This window comes from Dermacentor silvarum, chromosome 8 (genome assembly GCF_013339745.2).
Source record: "Dermacentor silvarum isolate Dsil-2018 chromosome 8, BIME_Dsil_1.4, whole genome shotgun sequence".
In the NCBI taxonomy this organism is placed as follows: Eukaryota; Metazoa; Arthropoda; class Arachnida; order Ixodida; family Ixodidae; genus Dermacentor; species Dermacentor silvarum.
The window spans coordinates 182,156,334-182,174,774 of record NC_051161.1 but is presented as its reverse complement, the minus strand read 5'-3'; the positions used below and the strand labels follow the sequence as shown (position 1 = coordinate 182,174,774).

Genomic DNA, 18,441 nt, shown 5'->3' with positions numbered 1-18,441 from the left:
AACGCGTGTCCAACATGCATATAGAATGGGGCAGCATGCTCCTGCCTGACAACGAGTGACAGAGTAGCCGTGGCCCATGTCGATTTTGCGGGGTCCTGCAGAAGGTAACAGGTTGTTGATTGTGGTTGATTCCCAGATGTTGACTATGGTTGATTCCCATACGAAATGGATCAAGGTTACCGCAATGAAGATCGCCAGTTGGCAAAAAACAACTGAAGCACTACAGACTATGTTCAGCCGGTTCGGTTTGCCGAGGATGGGCCACAGTTTACTAGCCAAGAGTTAAGGGCATTTACGAAGCACAATGGCATCGCTCATTTGCGGACAGCTCCCTACAAACCGCAGTCTAATGGTATGGCAGAAAGAGCAGTACAGACTGTGAAACAAGGATTAAACAAAAATGCACATGGCAGTTTGCAAGCTCGGCTGGACTACATTCTTTCACATGATCGGCGCGCTCCTTTGCCAAATAGGGAAAACCCCGCTTCTATGCTTCTTGATATATCAGCCACGTCTCTTATTGCACAACGTCATGTCATGACGTTTCCCTTCTGCAGGTGAGTGCAACAGCGGCCAACCGCTGTGCAAGGACGTCTGGTTCAAGAACTATGGAGTGTGTGACAAATGGAAACCAGGCTTGGGAGTCCACCGAAGGCTCACGAATGGAACGGTAAAGACTGCAGATGGGGAGCAACATCGCCACCACCTTGACCAGCTAAAGACCAGGAGCACCAGCGTGGAGGAGAAACCAGGCTTGGTAGAGTCCACCGAAGGCTCACGAATGGCAACGGTAAAGACTGCAGATGGGGAGCAACATCGCCACCACCTTGACCAGCTAAAGACCAGGAGCACCAGCGTGGGAGGAGAAACCAGGCTTGGTAGAGTCCACCGAAGGCTCACGAATGGCAACAGTAAAGACTGCAGATGGGGAGCAACATCGCCACCACCTTGACCAGCTAAAGACCAGGGAGCACCAGCGTGGGAGGAGAAACCAGGCTTGGTAGAGTCCACCGAAGGCTCGCGAATGGCAACGGTAAAGACTGCAGATGGGGAGCACCATCGCCACCACCTTGACCAGCTAAAGACCAGGAGCACCAGCGTGGGAGGAGAAACCAGGCTTGTAGAGTCCACCGAAGGCTCACAATGGCAACGGTAAAGACTGCAGATGAGGAGCAACATCGCCCACCACCTTGACCAGCTAAAGACCAGGAGCACCAGCGTGGGAGGAGAAGCGGTTGAACCCGAGGCCCCCATGCAGGTACCAACGGCTAAAGGCAGCCAGAACGCGTTGGTAGACTCGCAGTCTCAAGGGCACGACAGCAGTGACAGTCAGTCTCAAGTAGGCACCAACATTCGAACATTGTCAGATAGTCACCTACTCTTACTTGGGGAGCAGGAGGGTTGCACACAGGCGTTACTCTCAATGGAGGAGAGACACGACTGGCAGCACAGCAAACGAGGATTTAATATGTACAGGTTCGGGAAAAGCGTAAAACACACAACACTAAAACCATAACTCAACCAAAATGCTGGCTCAATAGAAAATACAAAACTACCAAAAGCACTATCCCGGTCTCGGAGCCTAACTCCGTCTTAATGTCTCTAAGTCAGTCGTAGCCCTGACTCATCAAAGTCTGGCCACCCTGGCCCCGGCCTAACTGCGTCGCAAAGGAGAAACGTGGGCTCTTACGGACCGTCGACTTGAAGTTCCTCTCGTCGGGTCCAAGTCATATTCATTCAGGTTGTCGCTGATGCCGTAAGTTCCGACGACTTGCGGTTCCGCTGACCTGACCGAGTACATGGCTAGTGCCCCAGTAGCCGCCGCTGACGTGTCACTTGCTTGGTTAGCCCCCCCCCCCTAATGAAGCGTTCTTCGCCCTCCGACGATCTGCGTGGCATCCCGGTGTCCCGGTGGCGTATTTCTATTTGCGCCCAAGCCCAGTGCTCGACCGCTGGCACCGCCATGCACCGCTCGCGCGTACCATGTTTCTAGCCATACGGCCGCCTGGATCGGCGCGCGCGGCGCCAATTCAGGCGGCTGTGCTATGCTAGCCGCTGCCGTTGCCGTTGGAACGGAGAACATGCTGTGCTGGGGGTGACTAGGCACAACTGTGGCTGCTGTTAAGGGCTCGATGCTATTTTTAAATAAACGCATCACTGTTTTGATGATCCAAATATAATCTCACTATCAGGGAGGGAGCAGTCTACCTGACAGGAGCAGTATTTTTTTATTTGGGGTGTTGCTACGCTGCGCTCTACAACATCCAAACGACCGCCGCTTCGCGTCGGCGCCCAGCACTACGGCTGCCGCCGTGGCACCGTGGTTCAACCGACCACACCGCCAAACAGAGAAAGAAAAAAAAATGCTGATACAAAGAAAAAAAAATTTCAAGCGAACCCGCATACCACCGGTCCGTACGCAAGCGTCATAACCACTACGCCACACAGCCACGCTTCCAGAGTGGGCATTCATGCGAACCATATGGTTGCGTTGGAGCGCCCTTGGTGAAAGAAACCACCTTGAAACGTGGTACATGCAAGCGGCGCATGGCGGCGCCAGCGGTTGAGCGCTGGGCTTGGGCGCAAATAGAAACGCGTCCCGGTGATTATCGGTTGATCGGGCTCGGCCGAGAAAGAGGGATTCTGGCAAAGAGGACCGGAACCACCGTGAAAATCAGCAGCTGGTCCCAGGAGCTTCGCCCGGACGTCTCCGAGGTCTACAGTTACGCCTGGGCCTTGCCAGGGTCATGAGCTTCGTGGCCGGGTTCTCCGCTCTTCCGTCGTCAGAGCATAGCTGACGAACGACCTTCCAGCCCAAGAGCAACGTCGATCATGCTGCTTCGCCTCGCTTCTGCCTCGACCACACATCAGTTCGCGTGCCTCGAGCGCTCGGCGAACTTCTTCGTCTTCTTCGTTTTCGTGTACCGCCGGCGTCCGACTCATGACACAGATGGGCGAGCCGAAGCCAAGGGTGCTACCAGCAAGACGCAAGTGACTGACCGCGCTGAAGTGACACTGCGTAGATCAGAACGGGAGCTTCGGCCCCCCGACCGCTTCACTCCTTAAGGGAGAACAATTGTTGTGAATCAGCATGCGCCGCTGCCACGTGTTTATATTGCTAGATTCACCGGCCATGTCTCTTGTTAATCGGCAGTGGCTGCTGTGACCGTCACAAAATAAAGGCTATATAAGCTACTAACCTTTAATAAAGCTAGTTCGTTCTTTGCCAACTGCTTGTCGAGTTACTTCAGTGACGACGATGCTAGATGTGAGACAGAAGTGAGACAGCTCGCGCGCATCAGAATCACCCGACAACTGGACTACGATGCTCGAAGTTACAATCTACGGCACCGATATGTCACCTATCAGCCAGGTGAGATAGTGTGGGTTTGGAGTCCCGTCTGCCAGCAAGGGTTTTCAGAAAAACTACTTAGGAGGTACTTCGGTCTGTACAAGGTTGTACGATGCCTGAGCAACGTGAACTATGAGGTTATCCCTGACAGCCCTTTATCCTCCAGGGCGAAGCAGCGTCGACTAGAAGTCGTGAACTTTGTACGCATGAAGCCCTATTCAGAATGAAGTGAAGTGCCCGCAACTCGTCTGACACGACATCTTCCTGCCATTGGGTGAGCACCGCGACGACGTTCTCTCTGGAGGGAGGCAAATGCCACATCCAACATGCGGCACGTAGAGAAAAACGAAGATCTCGCACGTTGCAGAAGAGAAGACGAGGTCCACGCTTGATCGTTTTTCAGTCCATCTAATTAAAGTATCGAGGACGGCAGTCGAGGACGGCAGAAGACTACGTGAGGTGATGAAGTTAGGAAATTTGCAGGCGCAAGTTGGAATCAGCTAGTGCAATACAGGGGTAATGGAGATCACAGTGAGAGGCCTTCGTCCTGCAGAAGGACATTTATGTCCTTCTGCAGGATGATGATGATGATGAATTAAAGTGTCCTGCCCTGTTCCCAGTTCCTGCTGTTTGTGCATTCAGACAAGATTGTCTGAATATAGGGTCTGAATTGTCTGAATATAGATGCCCGACGCCGCTTCAAACATAGAGCACTCAACTAATTTGTTCTTCCAGGTCACCCTTTTGCTTTGTTCTGCGGTTGCCTCAAGTACTCTGGACTACACGAAAGCCAACTTGTCAGCACAAGAATCCGTACAGTGGGCACCGTCACTGTTGCTGAACAAGGCGCCGCCAACACACGGATCCGAATATTGGCCGCAGCCACCGTTACTTGACCTGCTACATGGCTTCGGTTGGCAACACGCGGAGGTGAAGGCTGCTACCACCTCAGTTGTCAAGATGGGATGCGCGCCACTTATAGGCCTTCCACGGAGCACTGCGTGGGGGCTCGAATCCGCTTCAAACATGGAGCATTCACCCAATTTGTTCTTCCAGGTCACCCTTTTGCTTTGTTCCACGGTTGCCTCAAGTACTGTGGATTACGCGAAAGCCAACTTGTCAGCACAAGAATCTGTACAGTGGGCACCGTCATTGTTGCTGAACAAGCCACCCCCAACACACGGATCCAAATATTGGCCACAGCCACCATTACTTGACCTGCTACATGGCTTCGGTTGGCAACACGCGGTAATCGCTGTCTTTTTGCGGTGTCGTGCCCCGACAAATGGACGTGTGTGTTTAAGCGTTATATGTGCAACGCTGTCGGATGTATTACCAGACTAATAATGCTCCTGTCCGGTGATGTTGAAACGAATCCCGGACCGGAAACGCTTAAAACTGTCCTAGAAACTGTTAAACAAATTGAAGCAGGTCAAAATGAAATACGTGATGAAATGAAAGCTTTGAAAAACTGGCAAGTTTTTGTCGACGTTGAATTGAAGCTATTGTCCACAAGAATTCGGGCAGTCGAAGTTGATCTTGTTCCCTTCAAAACTATCACACCAGTGTCCCCATCAGAACCATCTGAGTCTCATCACAGCTTTTCTAGCCAGCTCAGAACAATTGTCTTGTTGTGATGACGCTGAAAACCGACTTCGCCGCTCTAATCTTGTATTTTTTGGCATTCCAGACGATTCATCTGAGACTTGGTCATACGCTGAAACTAAGATTATTAATGTGTGTTCCACAAACCTCGGCACCACTATCGAACCAAATCAAATTGAACGCACTCATCGTCTTGGGCGCTTTACTCCCGATGAATGCAGACCAGTAAGAGTGAAATTTGCCTTTTTCAAGGATAAGAAGCGTGTAATAGAAAATGGTTTCAAGTTTAAAGGCACTCGGTTCGCAGTTCGTGAAGACTACTCATTGGCAACACGTGTCGCCAGGAAGCATCTTCTCGCTTACGCTAAATCTAAAAATCTGCCCTGCAAACTGACTGCTGACCGAATGAAAATGAATAACCACGTGTTCATATATGACACCGACTATGGCTCCGTTGTGCAATCTTCCTGATAGCTAGCGCACAAATCTGCTCAACGGTCAATTACTTCTAGTTCTAAGCCGCAGTGCGATAACAGCAAGCCAACTGCTACCTTATCATTGTCATATACTAATGTTCGAAGCATGCTTCCTAAAGTTAGTGATCTGTGCTCATACCTAGAAAACGATAGTGACATTTTAGCACTAATGGAAACACGGCTTAGCCCTGACATTACTGACGCAGAAATTCTGCCGTACTGCAGCGATTACACTATATATCGGAATGACAGAATCAGCAAAAGGGGGGGAGGAATGTTGCTTGCAACAAAATTGCATTTTACGTCCTTTCTCGTACATATTCCTACCCTGCTAGAAATATTGTGGATTTCACTTACTCTACCGTCGGTAAATTTGATCTTCGGTGTATGCTAAGGCCACCAGACAGCCCTAGCACATTCATTTCTGACTTGTATGACAACATAGCCTTAATAAAGAATAAGTTTCCGAAGGCACACATTATTTTAACTGGGGACTTTAACTTCCCAGACATAAACTGGCAACACCTAACCAGTAAATCGTATTACTCTAAGAAGTTCATTGAATTAATTCTTGATTTCTCTCTTGTTCCGCTAATAAACCAACCCACTAGGGGAGATAATACTTTGGATCTTATTCTAACTACCGCTTCCGAAGTTACAAACACCATTACATGCACTCAAGGATTCAGTGATCACAAGCTTATCCAATTAACCGTTAATGTATCTTTATCATTCACGTCACGTGATATCTAAGCATATTTTAAATTATAAAAGGCTGACTTCTACTCCATAAACCAAGAATTATAGTGCTTTTCTATTCAATTTCTCACTAATTTCTCGCACAGGACAGCGAATAAAAATTGGTGCTTTTATAGCGACAAAATCCTCGAACTAATATGTATTTACATATCCAAGCTATCTTTCCATCACAGTTTATCGAAACCTTGGTTTCACAGGACCCTTCGCAATTCAAGGAACAAGAAGAAGCGCCTTTTCCGAGCTGCTAAAACTTTGGGGATGCCAGCTGCATGGGTAAAACATACGGTTGCCGAAAAAGCCTACTGCAGCGCCGTTCGAAAGGCAAAAAGAAAATTTTTTACGCAAGACCTACAATCACTGCTTAAAAATAACCCCAGAAAATTTTGGAAACTTATCTCCCCGTTTAGTACTACTTCTAGTATATCCCTGCAAGACGATTCCGGCATCGCCGTCAATCGAGAGGACTGCGCAAATGTTTTTAACAATCACTCTTCCGCTATGTTTACCCAGGAGGATCATTCCAATATGCCTTCACTGACAGAGGTAGATTACCCGTTTATGGAGCCAATCACCATAACCCCTGACAGTATTTCCAGATTAATTAGCACTCTTAAGGTATCCACGTCCACTGGTGTAGATGGTATCAACACTAAGATTTTGAAGCTCACTGTCATTCCTTCTAGTGCTATCCTTTGCCACATTTTTCAGCAATCATTGTCGTCAGGCAAAGTACCATATGATTGCAAGCTGGGTAAAGTAATTCCTGTATTTAAATCCGGTAACAAAAGTTCTGTTAACAACTACCGTCCTATATCTCTGACTAGTGTCCCTGGTAAGCTTCTTGAACCCATAACTGTATCTAACATTGTACAACACTTAGAAAAAAAACGGTTTCTTCTTTCCTAACCAGCACGGATTTAGAAAAGGTTTTTCGTGTGAAACACAATTAGTTGAGTTTACTAATGACCTTCACGTAAGCATGGATGATAATTCCCAGACTGACTCTGTATTCATAGATTTTTCGAAGGCCTTTGACACTGTTCCGCACAATCGTCTGTTTGCCAAACTGTCTTGCCTTAACCTCGACTCCCTTACCGTCTCATGGCTTCGTAACTTCTTGGCATTTCGTAAACAGTCCACAGTCATTGACAACTACTCTTCTGATACGTCTAATGTTACGTCCGATGTACCGCAGGGTAGCGTGCTAGGTCCACTTTTATTTCTCATTTTCATAAATGACCATCCTTCATCGACAATTCGGTTGTATGCGGATGACTGCGTCATATATAGACAAATTCATGCGCATCATGACTACATCACTCAACAAGACCTTGATCGAATCTCCCATTGGTGTTCCTCATGGCAAATGACTTTAAATACAGAAAAATGCAAGTTGATTACCTTTAGTCGTAAACGTAAGAATTCTTCATTTAACTACACGCTTAACAACCGTTCTCTTTCCAGCACAACTTCGTATAAGTATCTAGGCATCCATCTTACAGCAACTCTTTCATGGTCAACTCATATCACCACAATTACAGCAAAAGCATCACGTACACTCGGCTATCTGAAGCGTAATCTTTACGATGCTCCTCAAACTACTCGCAAGCTAGCATATCAAACATTTGTCCGCCCTCAACTTGAATATGCTGCGCCCATTTGGTCACCTTACCAAACTTATCTAATCAATGACCTTGAAGCTATTCAGAACCGTGCCGCTCGTTTCATCATCTGAGACTATAGCATACATTCTAGCGTAACAAGCATCAAGACAGCACTGACACTCCCGCTTTTAGAAAAACGTTGAACTGTTTCGCTATTTTGCTTATTGCACAAAATAGTTCACAGTGAACATTCGTTTTCCTTAACCTTAACTCGTTCATTCCGTTCATCAAGACATCTGCATAATGAACATAGCTTTCAGTGCCTCTTTGGCAAAACTAACGCATTTAATTCATCCGCCCTGCCACAGGCTATTAAATATTGGAATGACCTTCCTGACACAATAGCTAATATTGTTAATCCCGTGGTTTTTAGACAAGAGTTAAGTGCACATTTTAAATGTTGATTTCAAATTCATTTTGCAAATACGTCATGTGAACGTCTTAAATTAAATTTCCTGTATATTTACAAATTTCTTACTCCAGCCTGAATTGTATAAATTGGAAATGATCTTTATCCCTAACTATTGTATAAGTTCTATTTTGGTGAATTCATGTATAACAAGATTTTTTAACCTTTTGTAACCCCCTTCACGCAATACTCCACCTTGGAGCCTGTGAGGACCTTGAATATACATTATGTGTGTTTAATTCCGCCCAGCACAAGACAAATTTTCAAGGACTTTGTCATTGAAGAGCGGCACATACTCAGTGATTCAAGCCGGCATGAAAGATGATTGAAAAACGCCACATGCCAGTGTGCCATACTCGTTGGCCCATCTATTTAGAAAGGTTGATTGCGAACACGGTGGCCTCAACACACAGCCCACTGCTCTACCCATTAGACCACTGACTACCAAGTGAGCAAAGGTGGAGGGAAAACAATTAGAAATGTCGAAACAAACAAACCAGAAAGTGTGTTAAGTATCCTAAAAATGCTTTTATCACATTAAAAATTTGTAATGTTTCCATCCAGTTCCAATTCACTCAAAAATTAGGTTGTTCTTTTTCGTTTTCCAATTTGCCTCGATACCATGGTCTTACAACCACACCTGTGCATACACTCACATGCACCACTGCATCATAAAGACTTTCTCTCAGAGTCAAGGGAGGTCAACCGGGGTCACTGGTGGTGCTGAACTCACCCCCTAGCCAGCCACATTCAAATGCAACAAATGCTAACAAACCCATGTCCACTGCAAAAGAAATGAAAGCACCCAACTGTAAACTAAGGACAAAGACTCATAAAATAAATAAATAAATAAATACCTTGACAGGTAAAGACGTGACACCAGAGAGGGGAAGAGTTCCCGAGTTGATGTTCCTGATGAAAAACTCCTGAAATGCATTTTGAACAAATGTATCAGCAATTACATTCAGGAAGAAATGTGGGAAGACAATAATCCATATTTCGGAAGAGGGGTTGTGCTGCTTAATTCAGAGACAAAGGAAGACAAAAAGCGATTTTTTTTTTCACTTTTTGTAAGTGCATTATTGTGATTAGCATTCTTAGGATATTTCATGCACTTTCCAGTATCTTTGTATCAGTCTAACCACTTTCCCACCAACTTGGGTCACTGAGTAAAAGCGACCTGCAATTTTCCACACGAAAGTCGATCCCGGGTGCCATCTATCAGAGTGCGAGTGCTGATAGCTTCATGTGTGCGGTGTTTTCACCGCTTCATTTGCATTGAAGCAAGAGGCAGCAAGAAGGTCCATTTGCTTGCTGCAGCTGCCAGGCTTCCTCACCCCAGGGCTTTAACGACAGCGAGTTTCCGCCGTCATCGAGTGTGATGTGTTCATGTTTGCTTAAGCGCACGTGACACCATGCTTGTTAATTTAGTTAGCAAGCGAATGTTTACAAGTCGATACAGCTGATAAAAGTACTATCCTTATTTTGTATGGCTCTCTGCTAATTTCATAATTTTCACAACCACAATCTCTCTCCCGATGCACGTTAGTGCATCGGGAGTAAATCTTTGTTTTTTCCAAATTAGAGGAAGTTTTCTGTATGAAAGCATGAGGTGCGCGGTACTGTAAAGGATGTTTTTTTTGCGGTCAAGGAAAACAGGTGCGCGTTACAATAGAGTAAATACGGTATTCCTTGAAAACTAAGCACAGCCTCGAAGTGTTTTGTTGCACAGTGTTGGGTGGTAAGTATTGAAAACAATGAGCCCACTTGGAAGCATGTATGCTTCTTTCAAGCTTGGTACTACATTTTTTATTTACAAAATACTGCACGCTAGGGCCCATGCAGGAGGAGTATCAAAAGGCACTGGTAAAAACATCAAAACAGAATTAATCACAGATCATGAAGAGACGAAAAAAAATAATACATACATATATACGTATATATTGTGAGACGACGCCCGGGACGGAGGCAGAGCGAGACAGCCCACGAACACAAACCCGACAAAATAATGATGATTATGAGGATGGGTATATACACATGAAGACGATGATGAACTGCACAGTTAGCGCTCACACTAACTTCCCCCCCTCACGAAAGCGGCCCGAAAGGCAGCGAGTCAGAAACAATCGGAACGCCGAAGATACGGCTTCAGGTGAGAGACGTGAACAATTTCAGTGCTGCGGCAACGGCGGTCAGTAACTGAAGTAACAAGAGCTACGCGATAGTTCATGGCAGATGTTCTTTCCAGCACGGTATATGGGCCGTGATACCTGTGCAGATAATTTTCACAGAGGCCTGGCACTCGAACAGGTGTCCACAGGAGCACTTCGCCGCCTGGGCGGAACAAAATGACACACGACGGGTCGCATCATAACGGACTTTCCTCTTGTCCTGAATGATCGCGGTGTGGGCACGCGCAATTTCACGGCAGTGAGCGACGCGGGCGGCGAACTCCTCTGGTAGAGATGTCACATCAATGACACATGACACATCAAAGAGCACCTTATGACTGTGAAAACAATGATAAACATTGCAACCTTAGGAAAAACAGTCCTAGAGTTCGCGACAAAAAAGCAAGAAAAAAAAAGCGCTTCATATTACAACGTTAATGCGTCGAATTAGTCACTGTTCTAAAGCAAAGCGTTCCAGTCTGTAATCTTTTTTGGAAAAAATTATAACTTGAATGTGTTATGTGGGGTCTCACATGTGCTCTTGGGACAAAGGAACGACACATAGTAGTGCAAACAATCAAAAGGGCATTTATTGCACCTTTCATACACTAATGCACACTAGCCGAATTACAACCAATTGAACATTCACACGGGCGCGCGACAAATCAAGGAAGTCCGACTCACCGCGACCCGATAGCGAGCGAATACGTTCGCCCCCTGCTATGACACCATCGCCTAGTCGTCCGCGTGTACAGTCACGCGAACGGTAGCGCGCTCGAACGATCCGTGTTCGTCCATACCGGTGTCCTGCTCTTAGCCTCGCGCGACGGTCGCGCGAAGCGGGCCGGCGCACGCGCGAAGCGTCCGTGCGTGTTGGCCGCCGATCCCAAGCCAAAGAGAGAGCGCCTCCGACCTTTTTCTCCCAAGTGACCCCGCTGTTCGGTAGCGTTAGCATCGCGACACTAGCGCCATCTCTCGCAACGCGCCGCAACCACCGCCGGGCTTAGCCACGCAGAGAAGCCGGACTACAGGAGACATGCGGGGAAAACAACATCAGGGGACGCGTGAGAGTCGCGCATCCCCACATCCCCCCAACCTTAAATCACTACACATACGCTGGCCAAACATGTCACAAGGCCTATCAACGCGCGCGTTGTGAACAAAAGTTAGTACATGCGACAGTGGCGCCGCCGAGTAAATGTCCACGCGTTATCCACAACGCACGAGCCGACATTGACTCTGGGGTTCACCGCTGGCGTCCGTTGGTCACAGCGCCACGTCTGCAGATGCGATGGCACGACTCCAGCCCAGGACTCCGGAAACGGCGACGCAGAAGTCGGCACGAGCAAGCGTCGCTCGCGCCCTGCTGACGAGAGCCGCAGTAGCCGTTGGCGACTCCCGGCCCTTTTCCCAGCCGCCGAGGGTTGCGAGCCGGACATTGGCGGCCTGTTAGGATCCCCGTCCACTACAGACGACTAGCGCCACCTGGCATCAAGGAGCCCATTTTAATTCTGGCTTGTGAGAGCGGACACGAGGGGGCGCGGGAGATTCGGGAAGGAACGCGCCGAGCCGAAGCACATGGCATCGCTAAGTTCCAGTTTTCCATGTTAATAAATATAACCTTTTCTTCCAATTGAAGCGTGTCATCATCACACACGGCTGACATGGCGACGAGGACTCCAAAAATGAACCTGAGGCGGACAGGAAACTGAAGACGAAGCGAGAAGGCGAGGCTGTCCCCACCGAGGCGAGCCGCAGCGAGTGCAGCCAGCAACGACGACCAGCATGGAAAACGATCACACCGAAGTGAAAAACTCTACGCTGATCACGGACGAAGCAGGCTCCGGCACCAACGATCTGCAGCTTACGACGCCACAAGGTAACTTCGAAGAGAGTCCTTTTACAACTCGATAGGCGACGCGGACGAACCACGACGAAAACGGAACTATGCCGAACTCGAGCGAAACGACGGAGCTCGCGATGCTCAATACAACGCTCAAATGATGGCACGACTTCTCGAAAGGCAATTGGGAACACCGTCCAGCACGTCGAACGATAGTGGTACAAGCGTTCCACTGCAAATAACGACAACACCGGACCTAACAGGAACTTTGCCGATATACTCGGGAACCGAGTCGGACAATTTTGAACAGTAGAAAACCGCGGTGGAATCAATGCGTGATCGTTGCGCATGGACGGAAGCAGCGACGCTAAACGCAGGCATTTCAAGACTTAGGGGCCGTGCAGCCGCTTGGCACCAAACGACATGTAACCAGTACAATGACTGGGCATCATGGGCGACGGCGCTGAAAACGGGATTGGACTAGCCACTACTATTTTGCCAATGGGTTGCTTACGTTGACGCAAGAGCACAGCGAGAAAACGAAAGCATGACGGACTACATGTATGCACGCCTCCAGCGCATCAGACGTGGTTCATACAAACTGTCCGACGACGACGTGGTCGACTGGCTCGTACAGGGAGTGCGTTCAGCAAGTGCGAAGCCAATGTTGGCAGCCTTTCACGATCTCCGACGCGGAACTATCAGCCAGTTCTTGCATTACGTGCAACAACTAGACCGGCGAGATGTTGGACTGAACGACGACAGAAAGCCTCCAACACCCAGCAAAGCTCCGAAGCCAACCGAAAGAAATACAACCGACTCTGCGAACACTACGGCGCCGAAATACACACGTCTACCGGCCGACACATGTGCCCGCTGCAAATAGAAGGGACACAGAGCGATAAACTGCCCCGATCCAGACACACGTACGGAAGACGAAAAAGCAGCAGCAGCACGACGACGTCAAGCGAAAAGCCCAACACAAGGCATCAACAGTGTCGCCATCCCAGACACTGGTGGGCGCAGGATCATACTGCTACAAGCCAATGTAAATGGCATCGCGTCACATGCACTCTGGGACACAGGCTCAGCAGTAACGCTCATCGATGAACAGTTTGCACAAAACCACAACTTTGAAGTTACTACGGACGTGGACTGTGTATTGGGTGGTCCATTTGGCAACTCATGCAAACCTACTGGTGTGACTCAAGTGAACATTGTTATTGGTGCCGCTTGCGCGACAGTGGAAGCAAAGGTAGTCAAGAACCTTCCCCATGAGGCGATGGTAGGCCTCGACTGGCGACAAGCCATTCCATTCGACTACATTGAGCGCTTTGACAACGGAATCCACACGATCGAATATATTCCGAAACGAAAACAAAATGATGTGTACGAACTGACAAAGAATGTCCTGGAACCACAGCCATCGATGTCAAACTTTGTAACAGAACTTCAAAGCCCAGACAAGTTCCCAAAGAACGAAAACATCGAGCTATCGAAGCAAACGTGCAATCAGGCAGAATTTTCCTCGACAGACCTCATCAAAGTGTGTGGAGCCATTGACACAAAGGCAACATTTGCACGTGAAGCACCCACACTACCATCAGCAGAAGAAATCGCCCAATTGATTCAACATAAATCTGTTCCCACTGACTTCACGGAGAGTCAAACAGAAATGTTGAAGGCTTCTCTGCTAAACAACATTAATGTCTTCACTCACCCTAACAACGACATAGGTCTGTGCACACACGTCGAACACACAATTGAACTCACCGACCAGAAACCGGTTAGGATGCAGCCCTACAGCACAAGTGATGCCAATAGGAGGTTCATACGGCAAGAGACACAAGAGTGGATAAGGAAAGGTATCATCCGCCCATCAAGGTCTGCCTATGCCTCACCAGTAATTGTTGTTGACCAACCGCACCACGATACTACACCAAAACGATTGTGTGTGGACTACCGATTTTTAAACGCAAAGACAGTGAAGCGAGCCTACCCCATGCCAAAAGTTGACACACTCATTCGAAAAGTTGCAGGATCGCGATATCTGTCAAAGCTTGATGTTAAGAAAGCCTTCTTGAACATACCACTGCGTGAAGAAGACATTTCTAAAGCCGCTTTCGTAACAGAAGATGGACACTTCGAACCATTACGAATGCTGTTTGGCCTATGCACCGCTCCCGCAACAATGCAGAGTGTCATGAACGAAGGTCTTCGAGAACTCATTGACAACTGCCATGTGATTGTCTACATAGACGACAGTAGCGCACCCAGGATGTCTGCCAGGGGGGGGGTTGACAGTTTGCCAATACCATCTAAACAGCACTAATTTCGATTTCTTCACGGGAAATTGTAAAAAAAAATGCGCTTTTTGCGAGTGTGCAGACGATTGCGCGTCTTACATCTTAGTTGCAGTACTCAAATGCGTAAGGAAAGAAAAGGGGTTAAACAAAAGGTGGGGTTAAGTCGGCCTCAGGGGGGGGGGGTTAAAACCCCCGAATCCCCCCCCCCCGTCGGTGCGCCACTGATAGACGATGTGTGCATCTTCACAGACACCATTGAGGAACACATCGAAGTGCTTGACAAGGTACTGAAGGCTCTTCATGACCTAGGACTGCGTGTTGTGTACAGCAAGTGTATGTTTGCAGAAAAACGGATACCATTCCTTGGACTCTTGATATCACAAGAAGGAGTGACGATTGATCCACAGCGCATTGCAGCGATAGCGAACTACACGGCGCCACAAACAAAAAGTGAGGTGAGATCCTTCCTTGGACTTGCGTCACATTACCGCAAGTAATGTGATGCAGTAAAGACGCAGACTTCGCAAAAATTGCTCGACCATTGACACTTCTCACGAAGAAAGATGCAATTGTACAGTGGACACCTGAATGCCAAAATGCCATGGACACACTAAAGGAACGACTAACCAAGGCACCTATCCTGGCGACTTTCAATCCAAGTCTACCGACACAAGTACATGTTGACGCTTCCCACACAGCGCTTGGAGCAGTCCTTACCCAGACACACGGCGACACCACACGAGTAGTTGAATATGCAAGCAAGAAAGTCACTGAGAGTGACAGCCACAAGCACTCCACAGAGCTTGAGGCAATTGCAGCTCACTGGGCCATAACGGAACGTTTCCATCCTTACCTACAAGGACTAGAACACTTTGAGCTCATTACGGACAACTGGGCTGTAGCACACATTATGTCAAAAAAGAACCCCAACAGGCGATTTGCACGCATGGTTTTAGACCTATCCCCATACCATTTCACTGTGCGTCACACGTCTGGCAAGACAAATACAGTGGCAGATGCACTATCAAGAATGGTCAATGCAGTGTTTGTGCTGAAGGCAAATGATTCCCGCCTTCGCGAAGCCCAGCACAAAGACGCAGAACTGGTCGCCATTATTACAGACGTCGAGACTCCAGGTGAAGCAGGATGCCAAAGCAAAGCTGGGAAAAGTTACCAGATCGTCAAGGACATAATAATGCACAGTACAACCCAACACGGCAAGACGATACAACGTGTTGTGGTGCCCAAATCACTTCAATCCGCTGTAATACAACGTCACCACGATCATGCAGGTCACGGAGACGCCCTGCGAACAAAGTCCAAGCTGTCCAAACGTTATTACTGGCAGAATATGGACCAAGACATTGCAAAATATGTGCGAGAATGCCGCACGTGTCAACAGCACAACCATGCAACGGGTGTACAACCAGGAACGCTCAACCCGAGGGAAGTACCACGAACACCCTTCCATACAGTGGCCATCGACCACGTAGGGCCAATCAACACAGCCGACGAGAACAAGTAGGGCCAATCAACACAGCCGACGAGAACAAGTACTTCATAACTGCAGTAGACGCTGCTACAAGATTCATTGTGACACGGGCAGTACCGAGTAAGAGTGTGTCACACGTGATCCAATTCATTGAGGAAGACATCGTCATGAAATTTGGCATTCCAAAAGCCATAATCAGTGACAATGACAGTGCGTTCACGTCAAAGACAACTAATGACTACCTTCAGCATCGTCACATGGAACATGTCTTCACCGTGCCATACGCGCCATGGACCAACGGACTTGTTGAGAGAGCAAACGGTCGAATTCTCCCGCCTTTGCGCAATAATGTCGATGGAGACGTTGACAACTGGAGTGAATACCTTGCCAAAACAACGTTCGAAGTCAACACACAGTTCCACGCTGGACTCAAGAAATCACCTTTCGAACTGTTGTTTAATTATACACCTCGAAGGATAATTGACAACCAACTGGAAGTAGACATCCAAGAGCCCCAAGAAGACATTGACAAGGCCAGGCAAGAAGCGTTTGACAACATAACAGTCTACCTAAGTAGCATGAAGGCCAAGCACGACCAAAAGCACCCGCCAGCACCGTATGAAGTAGGCGATCAAGTATGGTACGAGACTTCCGCAAAAGCTGGGAAGTTTGATCCTTGGTATGATGGACCATATACGATAACTCACCGCAACAAAGAAACGTACACTATTTCAAGAACGAAGAACAACCGCACAGAAACAAGGTTGGCTACCGCAACGCAGTTAAAGTGCTTCCACGAGAAAACACAGGACACAACTTCACAACTGCAAGAAGACACCACCCAAACTACTCAAGCCCCATCGGCTTCCTATGACCGGCCCAGACAAAGAAAGCCACCACGTTGGCTTGAAGATTTCGTGACTGATTAGCGTAATGCGAGGACGCATTATTTAGGAGCCCGGGTGTGTTAGGATCTCCCTCCACTACGGACGACTAGCGCCACCTGGCATCAAGGAGCCCATTTTTAGTTCTGGCTTGTGAGAGCGGACACAAGGGGGCGCGGGGAGATTCGGGAGGGACGCGCCGAGCCGAAGCACATGGCATCGCTGAGTTCCAGTTTTCCATGTTAATAAATATAACCTTTTCTTCCAATTGAAGCGTGTCATCATCACACACGGCTGACACATCTCATCTGGACACCCGCTCACACACTACCAGACGGAAGCAATGAGGTGGCGCACCGCATGGCTCGAGAGCTTACGGACCGAGCCTCGGTTAGTCCCGCTTCAGCGACTACCGACGAGTGGGAGTGGGAAGATCGAATGACCAAATTTCATGAAATTACACAACACAATAGATTGCAGAGGCGCACGTTCCCGCCGCCTCATCCAAAATTAAACAAAAAACAGTCTGTCGAATGGCGGCAGTTACAAACCAGATCCTATCCGAGTCCAGCTATCATGCACATAATACACCCAGATTTATACACTACTGACAAGTACAGACATTGCGACTCTAGAGCCACCCTAGAGCATATTGACACGTATACATGTTTATCTTTCACCGGTGGCCGCTTTCCACCGGCCAACAAATGTTGAACGTTATCGCTCGGCGCAGGACGCGCCTGTATCGGAAGTATCTAGAACGTTATCGATGCTTCTTTTCGTTGCCTGTTTTCACCGACGCTTATGTTATCTGATTGTGTGACCGACGCGAATTGTCTAGAACTTTCTGGAAGACACGCGGGCATCAGGGATTAATCTGGAACCTTCAATGACTCAAGTATAAAAGCCGACGCGTCGCGCCGCTGATCAGATTTTCGACGACCGCCGACTGTGTTCGCCGCTTTCGTTGTGCTTCGAGTGTAGCTTGCTTTTGTGGGCACAGGTTCGCCCAATAAACAACCAGTTTCGTCATACACAGTTTTACTACTGTTTACTTCAGCGTCACTACTACGTGACATTTCGTGGAGGTGCTAGTGCGTTCATGCAGCGAACGCCCCCGCAAAGCCATGATCCAAGCCCGAAACCGGAGGACAGCGCCAACGTCGCCAAGGAACAGCGAGCTAGCCGTAGGCAGCAAGGACTTCTGCCGGAGTACGGACTTCTTCCCGAGAAGACCACAGGGACCAAAAGGACAAAAGTCACGACTTCGGCAGCAGCTACCATGACAGCCCCTGCGCCAACATCTGCAATCGTGATGCAACAACCCAGGGAGCCGCCGACTTTCCGCGGATCGCCATGTGAAGACCCCGAAAGCTGGCTGGAGGCATACGACCGGGTCGCTACGTTCAACAAGTGGGACTGCGACGGCAAGCTGCGCCATGTTTTCTCGCTTCTCGCTTGAAGACGGCGCCAGAACCTG

At 48.3% G+C, this 18,441-nt stretch overlaps 1 protein-coding gene across 1 annotated transcript in view; it reads left to right on the top strand.

Moving 5' to 3' along the window:
- LOC119462611 (uncharacterized) overlaps positions 1-674 on the top strand; it is a 36,891-nt gene extending 36,217 nt beyond the window's left edge. Inside the window, exon 7 of the mRNA XM_049673057.1 lies at positions 558-674. Within this exon, the coding sequence (XP_049529014.1) occupies positions 558-674 (117 nt within the window). The remainder of the gene's footprint in view (positions 1-557) is intronic.
- Positions 675-18,441: the final 17,767 nt, after the last annotated feature.